Below are 14130 nucleotides of genomic sequence, written 5' to 3' on the forward strand. Positions count from 1 at the left end.
GTAAAGGCTGCGGGAAGATTGGTGTTGTTTGTGTGGTTTTTTGTTTTTTTTTTTTTTGAAGCTGAAGGGGGGAAATAATAAAGTGATTCAATCACACTTACTACATTTCTCCTCCTGGATAATAAATTGAGGAGGCAGAAGGCAGTTTCAGAAGACAGTTTACAAAAGGTATTTTTATAGAACTCTTCAAATTCCTAGATAACTTAGGATATGTGCATTATTAGACATTACTTATTAATTTGAATATCGGTATATTCAAGTTAGATCCTAATGTTACCACTTCTACTCCTAAAATAGTTGGCAAATATGTATGTGCTTTGTTTTTCACCTTCTGCATGACCAAAATGGCAATGCTTCTGTTCAAATGCTGTAATTTAGAAAGAGCAAGGAAAAACTAAATCTTTTTCAGGCATATAGAAAATCTTTGACAATTATATGAGGATATGCAACCTGTAATGATTTAACTAATCAGTAGCACAATTTCATAGCTCCTCAGTTTATTCCCAGGGCATGTTTCCATCTTCTGCTTATGATATGTCTACTTTTACTGCAGATTGAAACTGAAAATGCAGATCTTTCCCAGTCATATAGTTTTATGATGGAACTTGAATTTCACTATGTTCTCAGTTGTGATTTATTGGCTGATATCTGTAAAACTATATAAAAGTTATCAGAATGCTTGATGTCTGTCATGTTCAGACAGCCAGCTAATGTAATGGTTGATAATTTCATTTTTTTTCCTGCTTTTTACAGCTAGTGCTACGATAAGTGCATATTTTAATAATAACAAAATAGAGGCAGTGAGTAAAGTGGACTCCCTCCCTGGGGGCAGATTTGATTAAATCAGCTATCAGTGCTCTGGCAGAATTACTCTAGAGACCAATGATAATATCTCACTGAATGAGGATTAGTGTCTCTGAAATTCACTATTCTGAGTTCAGACAGTTTTGCCTGGTAGTTCTGTGTTGCACTAGTCTAGTACTGCATCATTATTTTCTTAGAATTCTCCCCCTGTCAGAATGAGACCTCAATATCAAATAATACGTCTGTGTTTTGACCTCATATTGATATATCATCATGTTGGTAAATGTTACAAAAGTATGATTGCAACTATGTTCACCAAACTTAAAACCAGGCTGAGGTTTTATGTTATTCTGACTGCAGTGCTCTAGCACCTTGATAAGTCATCACCATACAGACAGATGCTTGACTTATCACCCCATGCAAACCCTCTGGATGTTTGTCCAAAACAAGTGCCTCCAAAATTCTACTCCTTCTCAGCTCCCTTTCTCATTGCTTTCTCAATGCCAACAAGGACTGTGGGCTAAGAGATGTGACAGAGACCAACAGAGCCGCTTACAGCAATTGTGCTGGCAAGGGGGCTCTTCAAGTTCATAGACATATCTCATTTCCCACAGGGCATATTTAGAATTGAGTGATCCAAATGTGGCTTATTGTAATTTCCTGCTGGGGTGAATACTTTGGTGCAAGGGAAAATTTTGGTGTATGGCAGCACTGTTTTGTGCCTTAGGAAGTCAAAATTTTCTTTTTTCTTGCAGTGAAAGAACCAGAACATGAAGGTGGAAAGAAGTCTAAGTGAGTCAATGTTTTACATTATTGCTTAAATCCTTTGCATGTCTTATTTCATAACTGATAGTATTACTTCTGCATTTGTGTGAAGTTTGAGTGTTCTTTAAAATGTTGCTTTTTTACCATCTAATTCAGCATGTAAAAATCAAGATCTTTCTGTGTAGATCAACCTTTTTAAATCCATGTTTGTACAGTCCAGTATTAATATTTGTGCAGGAGTTTGAGCTTTTCCATAAACTTGGACTGTTACGCTTTTCTGTGCAAGGTCAGCTTGTCAACATGTTTTCTTTTTCTAAATCTAACCAGGCATTTTTGATTTGCAAATGTGCATCAGATTTCAAGATGTAGCTGGAAAATATTACTGTTCTAGTCTGAATGAGTATCAGCTGTCTCCTTGCTTTGGGATAAGCATTGTTCAGTATGAGGACCACATAGTGGCTAAATCTTACCGTTTGTTCAGCTGGAAGTTTTCCTTTTGGCATTGTCTAACACTGGATCCAACAGCTTGAAAGACAGGAAGGAGATGTACGGATATGAGTAGTGCATGGAGGTTGCATGCCTGCTTGTGAAACTGCTTAAGACAGACAAACTTTCTTTCTTTCTCTCTATCTTATTTTTCTTCTGTCACTTCTTTCCACAGGGAAAAGCTCCCCATCCACGTCTTTAGCCCAAAATATACAAAATTACGTGACTGGCACCATGAAGTCTCAGCACGTGTTCTTAATGTCCAGTGATTTTACCCAAGTTGCAAAAGCAAAATGCAAACACTTCCTTTCTTCTTTTCCATCTGCTTTGCAAAAATAAAATAAAATAGAAAATGTATTTCAATAGCTTCAGTAAGAGAGAAATTCTAGCCTTTTCTATACTTTTCTAACACTTTCCTACTGATGTGTAAAAACTGAGATGAAAATGTTTTTGTGCTAGTCACTAGTTGACAAAAGAAAAACAAACAAAAAAACAACTTATCACAGAACAACTTGGGTGTCCCAGTGAGGGGGAGAAGATGGCGGTTGCAGTTCTTTTTGCCTTAAAAGAGTCATTTGCATTGCTGAGTTTGAGTTTCTGTAGGTTGTTAGAAAGCAGAAAACAGTGAACAAGAGGATAAGAAGTGGTATTTGATTCAGGGGTTGGAGAAGAGGGTGAAGAAGGGCATTTATTTCAGACTGTGGTACTTAACAGAATAATTGTCTTGGATTTAATTAGATTCTCAGAAAGTCAAATTTAGAGTGGTTGTAAATGTTTTACAAAGTAGAACAAGAAGACAAACTGCTTTTAATCAAATGAAAGTAGTAATTATAATAATAATAAACAATTGCTGGTTGCCAATCCAAGTGCAAGCTAAATATAAAGATTCTGCTGCTTATAGTGAACTGTTCATATTGTAGAAAAGCTAGAAGAAAGTGAGCAGAATGTTGCTGCGTATCTTACCTGTAAGAGCTTCGACACATAGCTTCTAACAAGAGCAAGACAAGGTGGTAGTATTTATTTATTTCAGAGTGAAGCTCTTAGGATTTCTAGTGTTTATAAAAGCTTCATGGCTCTGTTGTTCTCCTGTAAAATAATGTATTATATTAGCTACACATTCATTAATTTATGCTTTCTGAAGCTTGAAGAGTATTTTAATAAAAGTTGCTTTTAATGTAGTGATGTCTGTTTTATTTTGAGTCTCTTGGACTCTGAGTAGTCTGCTCACGCAAAGAGCTGTAAATTCATTACACCTTCACAGTCTGTAGCAAGAGGAACATTTAGATCATCCATGCTGCATACTAGAAACTGTGATCTGTACAGAAGTGTAACAGTAAGAAAGCTTATAGTCATGTTCAAAATGTGTTACGTCTCTTTTGTTTTCAAAATTGACACAAGATTTACAGAAACTGATAAAATGGTTGACCTTTTGCACAACTGCAGGAGTAAGAATTCCATTAAGTAAAATTCACCACCATCTGTTGCTACATTTTTTGAATCATGGAAGTTTCAAACCTCATATGGGAACTGTAAGGCACATATAAAAGCCCAACCACTCTTAAATGTTTTGTGAGAATCATTGCAATTGGCTTGTAGTTTCTGAGGCTTATCTAAAAGTCTTATGTATTTGGTCTTGTAAACAGATTGATGTTCACAGAAAGCACTTATGTAGAAATGAGTGGTGGGGTTTGGGGGGAATGGGTTGGAAAATTTAAAATGATTGACACCTTTGAAGAAAATATTTCACACTTATATTTCCTTTCCAGATGGTTTATAGTGATATACAGTACAGTATCTTACCATATTGTCACTTTATCTTTAGGAAAAAAAACACAGAGAATGGAGAGCTCAGGTAACAGCCAAGTTATCTAACACTAACAATCACTGATATGGTTGCATAACAAAGCACAGCATAGAATACAATTAAATTTGCACCAGGTGACAGACTAAGACATTTCACTTATTATGCACCTTTTGGTTTAACTCCTTCGGGGCAATTGGGGAAAATACTTCAATAATTTCATCGAAGGCTGTTTTGATTAAAAGTGTCAATCAGCTTGTCTTTTTTTCTACCACATAACTCAGTTGTCCAAATACTATGTTACTAAAACCAAATGTTACTGAAGTGCACATACACTGTAATACAATCAGTTGGCAGAATACTGTGTATTGAATTAGGAATGTGGAACTGTGTGTGAAAATAGTTTTCTTGGCTATCAATACAATGAAAACTATGAAAGATTATCACTTAGATTTTCTGTGAAGTATTCTTATAAGGATAGAATGGCTTTGACTGTTGAGCATTTCTATGTTTGGGAGATGTTCCTGAATGAGATTCTTCTTTTGAGGGATGAGTTACTTTTGTGAAACACAGGAGAAAAAGTCTCTCTAAATAATCGAAAGCATAGGAGTCTCTGTTTTAATTAAAAGTAAACATAGGCAGTCTCAGTCTGAGTATCAGTCTGAGTCTCAGTCTTGAGTAAGGCTACCTAAAGTATTGTATTTTTATGAATTCACAGTAACAAAAAAGTCATTCCCAAAAATGTGATGTGAACATATAAAACATATTTCATTTACTGCTATGAAGTTGTTATCTCTTCACTCAGTATCCCCATTATGCAACACTCATTGACATTAAATTTTAGGCTTCATTACTGTTTCCAAAATAATTGATGGCTTTTCCGTTTGGATGTGGACGACATGCCTTAGCTCACATCTGACTCCCAGTATGCGTCAGAAAAAACATTCTAAAGTTGTTTTTGATATAAATGAATAGGCTTAAATTTAAAGTGATCACCTGAAAAAGAGAATATGACAAACAATGGAATAGAAACTTGTCTTCCATCAGTAGTTTACAGATAAATATCACAACTTGTAATATTACAACCTTATGGGCTTTGTCCAAGACAAATGCCATGTGGGCTTTTAGTATTATTATCTCTCCCTAAACTGCAGCTCCTAGGGATATTTATGTGGATAATATGCATACATGTATATTTTTTTTTCAGCTACTCAGGAGGACAGGAAATTGAAATGAAGGGCTATCAGTGAAATGTGTAGGTTGCAGCTCTAAATACAGTGACATGAAATTTAGAAAGGGAAAGTCTAGTTTATTTACACATTTTAGGAACTGCTCAGTTCTAACTCCACAGTATCCTATTTCTTAGTATGTTGATGTTCACTTTTAACTATAGAGTTTTGAGCCACTGGATCCAGATTTGGTTTGTTTTACTGTTGTTGGTTGTATCAAATGTAGAATCAATTCACTGTCCAGAGTGAAGAAATGTCTGCATTTTCCTAGATTTATAGTTTGTCTAATCTGTAGCTGCTGGAAAGTATTTGTCCCACAGTTGATCAGTAATTAAAAGAATCACATGATGTATTTCTTTTTTCCCCTCGTTACAAATACCTGTAAAGCATACCTGCAGATCTGCATAACAGAGCAGAAGCCCAGGATACCTCTGCTAATCTGACTAAAAGCTCTGTGGCCACCCAAGCTTTGACGATACCACCTGTGCCAGAGTTTCCATCCACCTCTTTAATGCCTATGAGGTCTGCTCCCTGGTCATCCCACATTGTCTATTCTTTAATTTTCAGCACTTAGTATGTGTTCCTGCCTATTAATATTCTTAGTTCTGCATGCTAATTTAAGTAAATAAAATAAACCCTACTGGTATGACTACCTTAGTTTACTCTAAGCTTGTGGTTGTTCACTTTTAGTTTTGTATATTATAGTAAGATTTCTGGTGGGTATTTTTCTTTAAGTACAGGTCCTCTAATTCAATGTTTTCTTGATTATTTTCTTGTCTGGAAAAAAAAAAGTGAAGAAATGCATACTGTAATCTTCACAAAACTAACATCCGAGAAAGTCACATTAAATAGTAAATAGAACACGGAGAGTGAGTACCACCAGCACATTTGTCTGTTTCTTTTCTACTGTATCCTAAAAACTTTTCCATCACATAATGTAATATCAAACGTGTTCCATATTTTTCAGTGGAAAATATTGCTTTGCTTTCTAAGTTGGCACTCAGGACACTTCTCACCCTTCACTAAAAGTGGGACACCTCTTAAGAATGTTGTGCCTCATTTTATCTCTCATTTGTATTTCACTATTAACTGCAGATGTTTGGTTTGTGGGTTTTTTTCCCACAATTCACTAACACTTTTAAGCATTGTGTATCCTATCCAGCACACTATTTCAATATGGATTAAAAATCTTTGTATGTTCTGTTACTGTGAATGAAGTGAAAATGGTGCTAGACCAGAGTCTGCAGACACTTCTCTGCCGATAGCAGAGTCCTCCCCTGGCAGTGCCCCATCTCCTAGACTCACTGAACATATTGCTGCAACAGCTTCTGGGAGGTAAATCTTTAAGATTTCATTATTTTCTGGGGTGGAGATCTGTCATTCACTTAGAATTGTCTTTTTAATCTGTCTTTCATTAGGGACGTTTCTGGAAATGGTAGGAAAGGAATAGAAAAGAGAAATGAAAGAAATGCTAAGTAGTGTTATGAACAGTTTTGTGGATATTTGTTAAAATATGGCATAATGCTTATTGCATATAGATGCATCGTCAGAGAGGCTGCTTTTGTTTCTTGAATTTCTTAACAACTCAAATTGACAAATCTTCTGCCGTTGGCCTTGATAGCTTCAGTGACACTATTCTTGATATTTTGGAGATCATCTTTAGGTTTAAGACTTCTGACAGTGATTGGAATTCTTTTAAAACTGTTATTGAAGGTGTGTGTATGTTGATTTTTTTTTTTTCCACACGGGTAGCTAGTGTTCATCGTGTGCACACAACCACAAAGTTCTAGTGCTAAACAAAGCTATTTCTTTAAAGAAAAAAAAAAAACCCACAAACCAACAATCAGGAATCCACTTTGTTTTTTGACTTGTGAGAGTGGTATAAGTGAAATATTAACTTGAAAAGTAAATTGAAAAGTCTTAAATTGAGTTGCACTAAATGCAGTTTCCTATCCTTTACTTCCCAGTAAATCATTTATCATTTAGGAAACACTTAATGAAGAACTTCTACCTAAGCATGTTTGCTCTTTCTCATATGCAAGGTGATTATTAGAGTAGAAGTGGAGTTTAAAATGGGAAAAGAGAGCTCCTGGGGCATTTTTGTCTCCGAAGCAAAAATTCTGCACTTGTTTCTCATTCTTGGGAATGATGGAGGACTGATGGCTTCATTCCTTGATTTACAGTCCCCAGCACTGGTTTCTCATTAACCTTCATCTGTACCAAGTTATGTCAAATGTTCTTGCCCTTGCAGGTTTATAAGAAGTGGCAGGGCTATTTTTAGCAGCGGTAATGTGAGTGTGCTTTGTTACCTAACCAGAATGACTTATGTGCTAAGTTCTTTACCTGTGGTGTCACTGGCAATGTAATATAGGATGGTTTTGGAGTTCTGAGGTTTTCTTTGTCCAAGACAGTCTGTGTAATAGATTCACTTTCTTAAAGAGCAGAATTCACTTTCAGACACTCTTTACTGATATTAGCAGAATGTCAAAATGTCATTATTTGTGTAACTTGCTGGGGAAGTCTTCAGCTTCATTATGAGATATCTGTAGGTCAGGAGTAGACACAGCATCAACTTCCAAGTAGAACATGGCATGATGATTTGCAGGGCACCAGTTATGATCCGTTTAAATAGAAGTACCTTGCAGAATTTTTTTTTCTAGTGGATTTTTTCCCTCTACATTCTTCAAATGCCTTATATTGCCAAGTTTTAAAGCTGCTCTAAGCAAAATGTGTCCTTCTTTTCCTTCTATTTTATTTTTCTGTGATGATTCAAACGAATTAAGACAGATTCTTGTCTACATTTGCACTCGATTACAGTGCGCTAGGAAAAAAACACACATGGATGAGATGTCTTCTGAGAGAGACATAGGTTACAACTTTTCATAAAATGCATAATGCCTATTCATTTTTTTTGGAAGGCTTTCTGAGATGAGATACGACAACTGCAGGGGTATAGTATTTTCTACTGTATCCTTGCAGATGATGCTCTCCTTGGAGCAGAATTTTAAATTACTTTGTTCAAGGCAGTGCAATTAACATTTCAGAATGCACACTGCATGGGTGCTGCTTTGCTACAAAGACTGTTAAAGCCATTAGTATTACAAATTTTAGAGTTTCTTTTTAATTATTATTACTGTTTAGTTGCAGTAATGTTTGACAACCCCTGTTAGCTGTCGCATATTGATGTGTGGTACTGTGCAACTTGTTCCTCACCATGGTGTGAGCAGATACAATTCATCATGTTGAGATAGATTGTCCCTTCTTTCTCTGCTCATATTAGTTCATTTCAAATATCACATGCAGTGTTAAAGAGAATTTTTATATTGATAAACAGGTACAGTGGTTAGCATATTAATTTGAGGCAAAATTATTGTAGGTGTATCTAATCTGAAAACATGGTTAAGAGGTGAAGTATTTACACAAGAATTAAAAAAGTAGATTAGTATTTCTTACTTGGAAGGAGCTGGAGGCAGAAGAATTAGAATTTGTGGGAAGGAGAATGTAAACCACTTGACAAAACTTTATAGTTTTGTTTCTTTTCTCAAATTGAGATAATTTGTATAGCAACTATATTTGGTGTTTATCTTTTATTACCAAGCCAATGTTGCTACTTACAGTGCTGTTTAGGATAGAGAGTAAATCCAAAACTGATCTCCAGAAACTCTATATTTTTAAAAGTGGCAACTATCAGAAATCCATATGGAGTAATTGCTGGGAGCCGTTATCACATTTTTAATAATGCAGATGTGGTCCATCCGAAGGTCAGAAGACTTGTTTTTGCCTCTAAAGCCCTGCATTTACTGTCAGTGCCTGGCATAGATATTTATTTTCCTAAAGGGCTCTGTCTTTTCTTGGCTGAAGCTCTGTGATTTGTACCACCCACTACCAAACCACCAAGAAGGAGAAAAGGTCTTGCTGTGAAATGTAAGAAGGGTCTGGATCTGGATTTAATCTTTACTGGATTAAAGCTAGGTTCTCTGCTTGTAAAGCAGACTCCCCATTGTATAAAGCGTAATTTTTTTTTAATTGTAGTTTTATGTCTTTAATGAAGGCTTAAAGTAGACATATGGCAATGTAACCAATTACTATAATTTATAGCATATTTTTACTCAATTTCATATGTGCCATATCTTCCTATGAGCCTAACAGCAAAGAAATATTTAGGAGCAATTACAGCCTTTCCAGGAAGTTTCAAAAAATTACCTTAAATGGTCATCCTGGCAACTTCAGACTCTGTAAACCACAGAATCTGGCACTTCCTGAGAAATAAAACTAATATAAAGCAGAACCAATGCCAGCAAGTATTATATAAATTCTTTTTACAGGCTTACAGACCTACTTTTATCCTTTCATTAATGAAATTAGTCCTGATAGTAACATTTAGCATTAAATAGAAGGTATAAATACAGATTTTTGTTGTGTATATTCTGCTTAGTGCAGAGCCAAGAATATTCTCTGCAGAAACTCCAAGTCATTCCTTACTCCTTTTCTAACTGCTGCCAAAACAAGTGAGAAATGGAAATACAATTAGTATGTACGTCTGAATAAGATTTGGAGTCTGTTTGCTCTCCTTTTGGAGCATGTACAGCCACTGTGATTCATTTCTCTTCTCCTTTCCTACTTCAAGATCCTTTTTGTGACTTACAAAGCTCTACAAAGACGTTTTATGAAGTTATGAATACTTGAGGACAATAACAGAGAAGGCCAGTGTCTGTTTGCTCTGCATTTGTTGTGAATTGTTTTAACTGCTTCTGTACTTCCCTAAAGTCAGACAGATCACCTTTTTTGCAGGTCTAACATTTCTACATTGATTTTTCTAAACAAATTGCCTCATCTGTAGTTGTCATGCAAAAAAGAAAGCTGCTTATTTAGTAGGGAAGTGAGTTGTCAGGCTGGGGGAAGAGGATGCCCCAAGCTACCTGAACTAGAACCGCCAGATCCTTTATGGTTGTCTTACTTCAGATATGGACTCATCGAGGGGAAGGATCACCTCCCTCATCCTGCTTCTGGTTGCTCTTCTTTCAGTGCATTCTAGGATAGCATTGGCCTTCTTAGCCACAGGGACACAGTGCTGGCTCACAGCTAACCTGTTGGCCACCAGGATAACTATAGCCTTCTCTTCAGAGCTTCTTTCCAGCAGCTCAACTGCTAACATGTACTGATGCATGTGGTTATTCCTCCCAAGGTGTAGGACTCAAAGCTTGCTCTTGTTGAATCTCATCAGAATCTTCTCTGCTGGTTAAGCAAGACTGGTTTTAAGCTTCCAAATTTCATCTATTAAAAATGCCCCAAAGAATGCATTTCAGCATAGTCTAATTTCCAGAGGATCAGTATTTTGCTCCTAGGGAAGAAAAAGAAACCCTGAAGAGCCACTTCTTCATTCTCATCACAGAGGATGCAGGAACACCACCTAGAAGGAGTTGTCTGTTACTGTTCAATATTTAAAAATTAGATGAGAAATTGTGCACATATATTCTTGTTACCATTACCTTTTATCAAATTAACATTAACTAGGAAAATAACTGCGGAGTTGCCCTCTCCTGATGCGCCAGTCCTTTTGCCAAGCACAGCTGCCACAGAGCCTCCTCTCCCTGAAAAGTGCAGTGTGGCTACACAGACCTCAGGGCAACCCCTGCCCTCACCTGCAGCTGCGCAGCCACCTTCTGCAGCCCCATCTGTGGAAGTGACCGATGTTGTGCCTCCTAATCCTGCCAGGTACAAGGATACTCACTGTTAAAAGTCACAGTCAAAGCCCTATTTTAATATATGGTTTCACCTTATTTATTTATTTATTTTAATGTTAGTGCTGTCAAGCCAGAGCAGTTCCCAGCCATCTCCTGACCCTCATGCTGCTCTGGAAATTAATATAGCAACCAGCAACTGGAGTAGCCATTAAGAAATAATTGAAAAAGTAAATCAGAAATTAGAGTGATCTTCAGATGGGGGAGGATAAGTTAAAGTCATAGATTGGAGGTCTGATAGGAAGGTGACTGTTTTAGGAAGTTGATGATGTTATTCACCTGCCTTTCTAAGTTTTGTCATCTCTGTTATAAAATGTATGTTTTTGAATTGTCTGGTAACCAGTGCAGAAGTTTGTGGAGCTGAATACAAGCATTGACTTGTGAAGTGGAAGGACGTTAGTTATTTCTACTATTTACCAATAGAGAAACTTTCCTCATGTCCACCCCTACTCCTTCTGAAAAGAGGGAGGGTAGAGGAATTTAAAACTAAGTTATATGGGAGTGGGCACTGGGTATAAGAAGGGGGATTTGTGTATCTGAGTTTATTCAGTTTCAATTTGTTCAACCTTTTTACTATGCAGATTGGCATGCTAGTAATTAATAATCAAGGAAATTAAACCATACCTACTTTATTTAATGGCTAGGGAGTGCTTGTAGCAGTCCTTTAAATTAACTTCTCTCAAGCTTTAGTTATCATCTCCAGAAGTATAAAAAGTATTTGATTAATTTTTTTTTTCTTGTACTGCTTTTGGGCAGGCGTGATGCATCTATGCCTACTTCTGAAACAAATGCTTTTGGTAAAATCTCAAGCTGTCGAACTAAATCATCCATAAATCACACAAGGTGAATCTTCCAAGGTATAGCTATGGCAGACTCCTTGGATGTATGCCACATTTTCAGGCAGGATTTCTACTTATAAATCCAAGAAGCGTTGTAATATGTAGCTGTACAAATTGAGATGTTTAGAGTTTTTTGTTAATTTTTTGAAGTGATTTAGAGAATGCACTGCATTTCTGTGGGTAATCTTGAAATTTTAAAACAGATCTGGAATTATATTTCACCATTATAAAATTGATATTAGAGTCAGTATATTTTTTGCTTCTTCATGTTCCTTTCAAACTAAATAGTAATTAGGAGAAGTACTAGGGGGTGGGAGAAGTATGCTGAAGTTGTATCAGTAAACATTCCACTGGTTTTAGTGTTTATTTATTCTGAAGTGTGGAGACAGCTAACTGATTTGCAGGACCCTTTCCATCAACACTAAGGAGAATGATATCAGGCACAGTGGCAAGGCAAGGGTGAGGCATAGCCTAGGGTGAGTGACTTGAAGGATGGTAGATGCTGATCTCTGACTTGATGAGTGGAAACCTATTGTAGGTAAAATCAGAATTGCTGTTTTCTGTGTTAGCATTCAAGTTACTAATAGGTTGTCCTGAAATCTTTGAGAGCTGGTAATCTATGGTAGCATCACTTTCCAGTAGTTAATACTGTCCAGTATTGTACTCTTTTTCTGTCAATCTTTTCTGCTTTCTGTGTTTTCTTTATTGGTTCAAAGCATGTGTGCTAGATCAGTATTGCTGGGAAGTCCTTTGGGAAGTCCGGCCAAGCTTGGACCTGCTCCTGTTCCTGTTTTATCTCCTTTCAAGCAGAGATCAAAAATTAAGAGTATGGCTGCTGCTGCTGTGTCTGCTGCCATTGCTGTCCATGCCAGGTAGAGATCAACTCTAAAAGGAACCATTTATAGTTTGGTTTAAGAATGTTTAAGCTCTCTCACAATAGAATTGTAGGTGAGTTGTTAGAATATTTCCAAAGCTCCTGTGCCCTTTTATTTCGGTTCCAAACTGCTTCTCTGCATCTCAGTGAGTAATTCTACCTTTCTTCATGGACATTCATGTTGTGATTCAGTCAGTAAACCAACTGAAAGTAACAACTGTTGTACAGATGATAAAGAATAATCTGTATCTTTCAATAGTTTTTGGATGCTGAAGACAGCAACTTTAGAGTTGCATCTAAATCTTTATCACATTGCTCTTTATAAGGGATTACTTAGACCAGTATTCTCATCTTTGTTGATCATACATATCAATCAGTAAAAAAAAAAAAAAAAAATTTTGAACATGCATTTGCAGTATGTGTATATATATTAATTTCTATAATATTGTACTAATATATTATGTATGTAATGGAAAATACACAAAGCCAGATATTAAAATAAATGAGGGAAAAGATTAAATAAACCTTTGAAAATATTAAAGATTAAAAAAATATATTTTTCACAATGTGGTGTGTTTTCTTGTATGTTGGAGTGCATACAAACCACTTTGGAGACCACTTATTTGGACAGCATTTCTCAGTTCAGTTTATCCGTACTGCTGTAGAACTTGCAGAACCTTTCATTTATTCAGCTTTTCAGTTAATTTTAGCCAACCTGAATTCTGTTCAGTCATCTAATTTCTCTACATGGTCTTTTAAAATGCTTGTTAGGCTCTCTGAACCTAGTGCCTACCGCTTGCTCTTGGATGCTCTGCTCATCACTCCTGTCAGTAAACCTCCTTTGCAAGCCATCAAGCCTTCCAGGAAGTCAACTAGTGCTCTGGAGCTGCCAAAGAGCAAGAGGTATTGTCCCAGTGTTGCATGTGGTTGACACTGAGGACTTGCAAAGAACCAGCTTCACCTTCAAAGCCTGTTTCTGTTGTCTGCACATTTTCAGCAGTCTGCCTGTTAGGCTCTTTGGCATAATGTTCCCAACCCCAAATCCTGTTGGTTTCACCTATTTTCAGAACTAATCTGCACCCTGGTCTTGCCAATGCTATTTGTGTAAATCCACCATACTAAGTCCAGGTGGGCATCTGGTGCACTTCTGAGACGCACAGTACTGTTTGTGTTGTGTTTCTTGGCACTGTCACTAAATAGCTGATGAGAGAAGAAATGGCATTCTGGCTTGAAAACTATATCCAGATGAACTATTTGCAATGATTCCTTGGGCAAGCAAGCCGTATGTCAGGCTGTGAGAGTGCTCCTGGAACATTGCTATTTTTCAAAGCTCGTTTTTAATGTATGAAATCAAATAACTGGCATGTGGTGCAGCAGATAAGTCCTTTAAAAATTATTTGCTGTCCAGGTTCTTTGTGCTGACTCAGATTCTATTCAATGCACAGGACTTTTTGTTCTTGTTCCCGACCACAGCTAGGTTTACACCAGTTCCTGTGAAAAGCTGATTCTTTGTAATAGACTTCAGCCTCAAAGGGGAAAATGGTTACAGATATTTTAAAGGACAGTACCTATTAAGCTCTGCTGAGGGAGA

The 14130-nt window shown here is 36.7% G+C and overlaps 1 protein-coding gene across 5 annotated transcripts in view; it reads left to right on the forward strand.

Annotated features, from left to right (window-relative positions):
* PDLIM5 (PDZ and LIM domain 5) overlaps positions 1-14130 on the forward strand; it is a 110465-nt gene that overhangs the window by 64795 nt on the left and 31540 nt on the right. For 3 of the 5 annotated variants that reach the window (XM_065736905.1, XM_065736908.1, XM_065736906.1), the window contains exons 8-9: positions 1560-1596; positions 2231-2551. In XM_065736905.1, the coding sequence (XP_065592977.1) occupies positions 1560-1596; positions 2231-2324 (131 nt within the window). In that variant the 3' untranslated portion in view covers positions 2325-2551. Of the gene's footprint in view, positions 1-1559; positions 1597-2230; positions 3908-5472; positions 5608-6303; positions 6421-10599; positions 10801-11582; positions 11670-12381; positions 12538-13310; positions 13443-14130 lie in introns of those variants that run through there. The other 2 variants (XM_065736904.1, XM_065736909.1) reach the window with 2 other exon arrangements.

This window comes from Cyrtonyx montezumae, unplaced genomic scaffold (assembly GCF_038088225.1).
Source record: "Cyrtonyx montezumae isolate F1298 unplaced genomic scaffold, pur_monq_1.0 scaffold_2, whole genome shotgun sequence".
In the NCBI taxonomy this organism is placed as follows: Eukaryota; Metazoa; Chordata; class Aves; order Galliformes; family Odontophoridae; genus Cyrtonyx; species Cyrtonyx montezumae.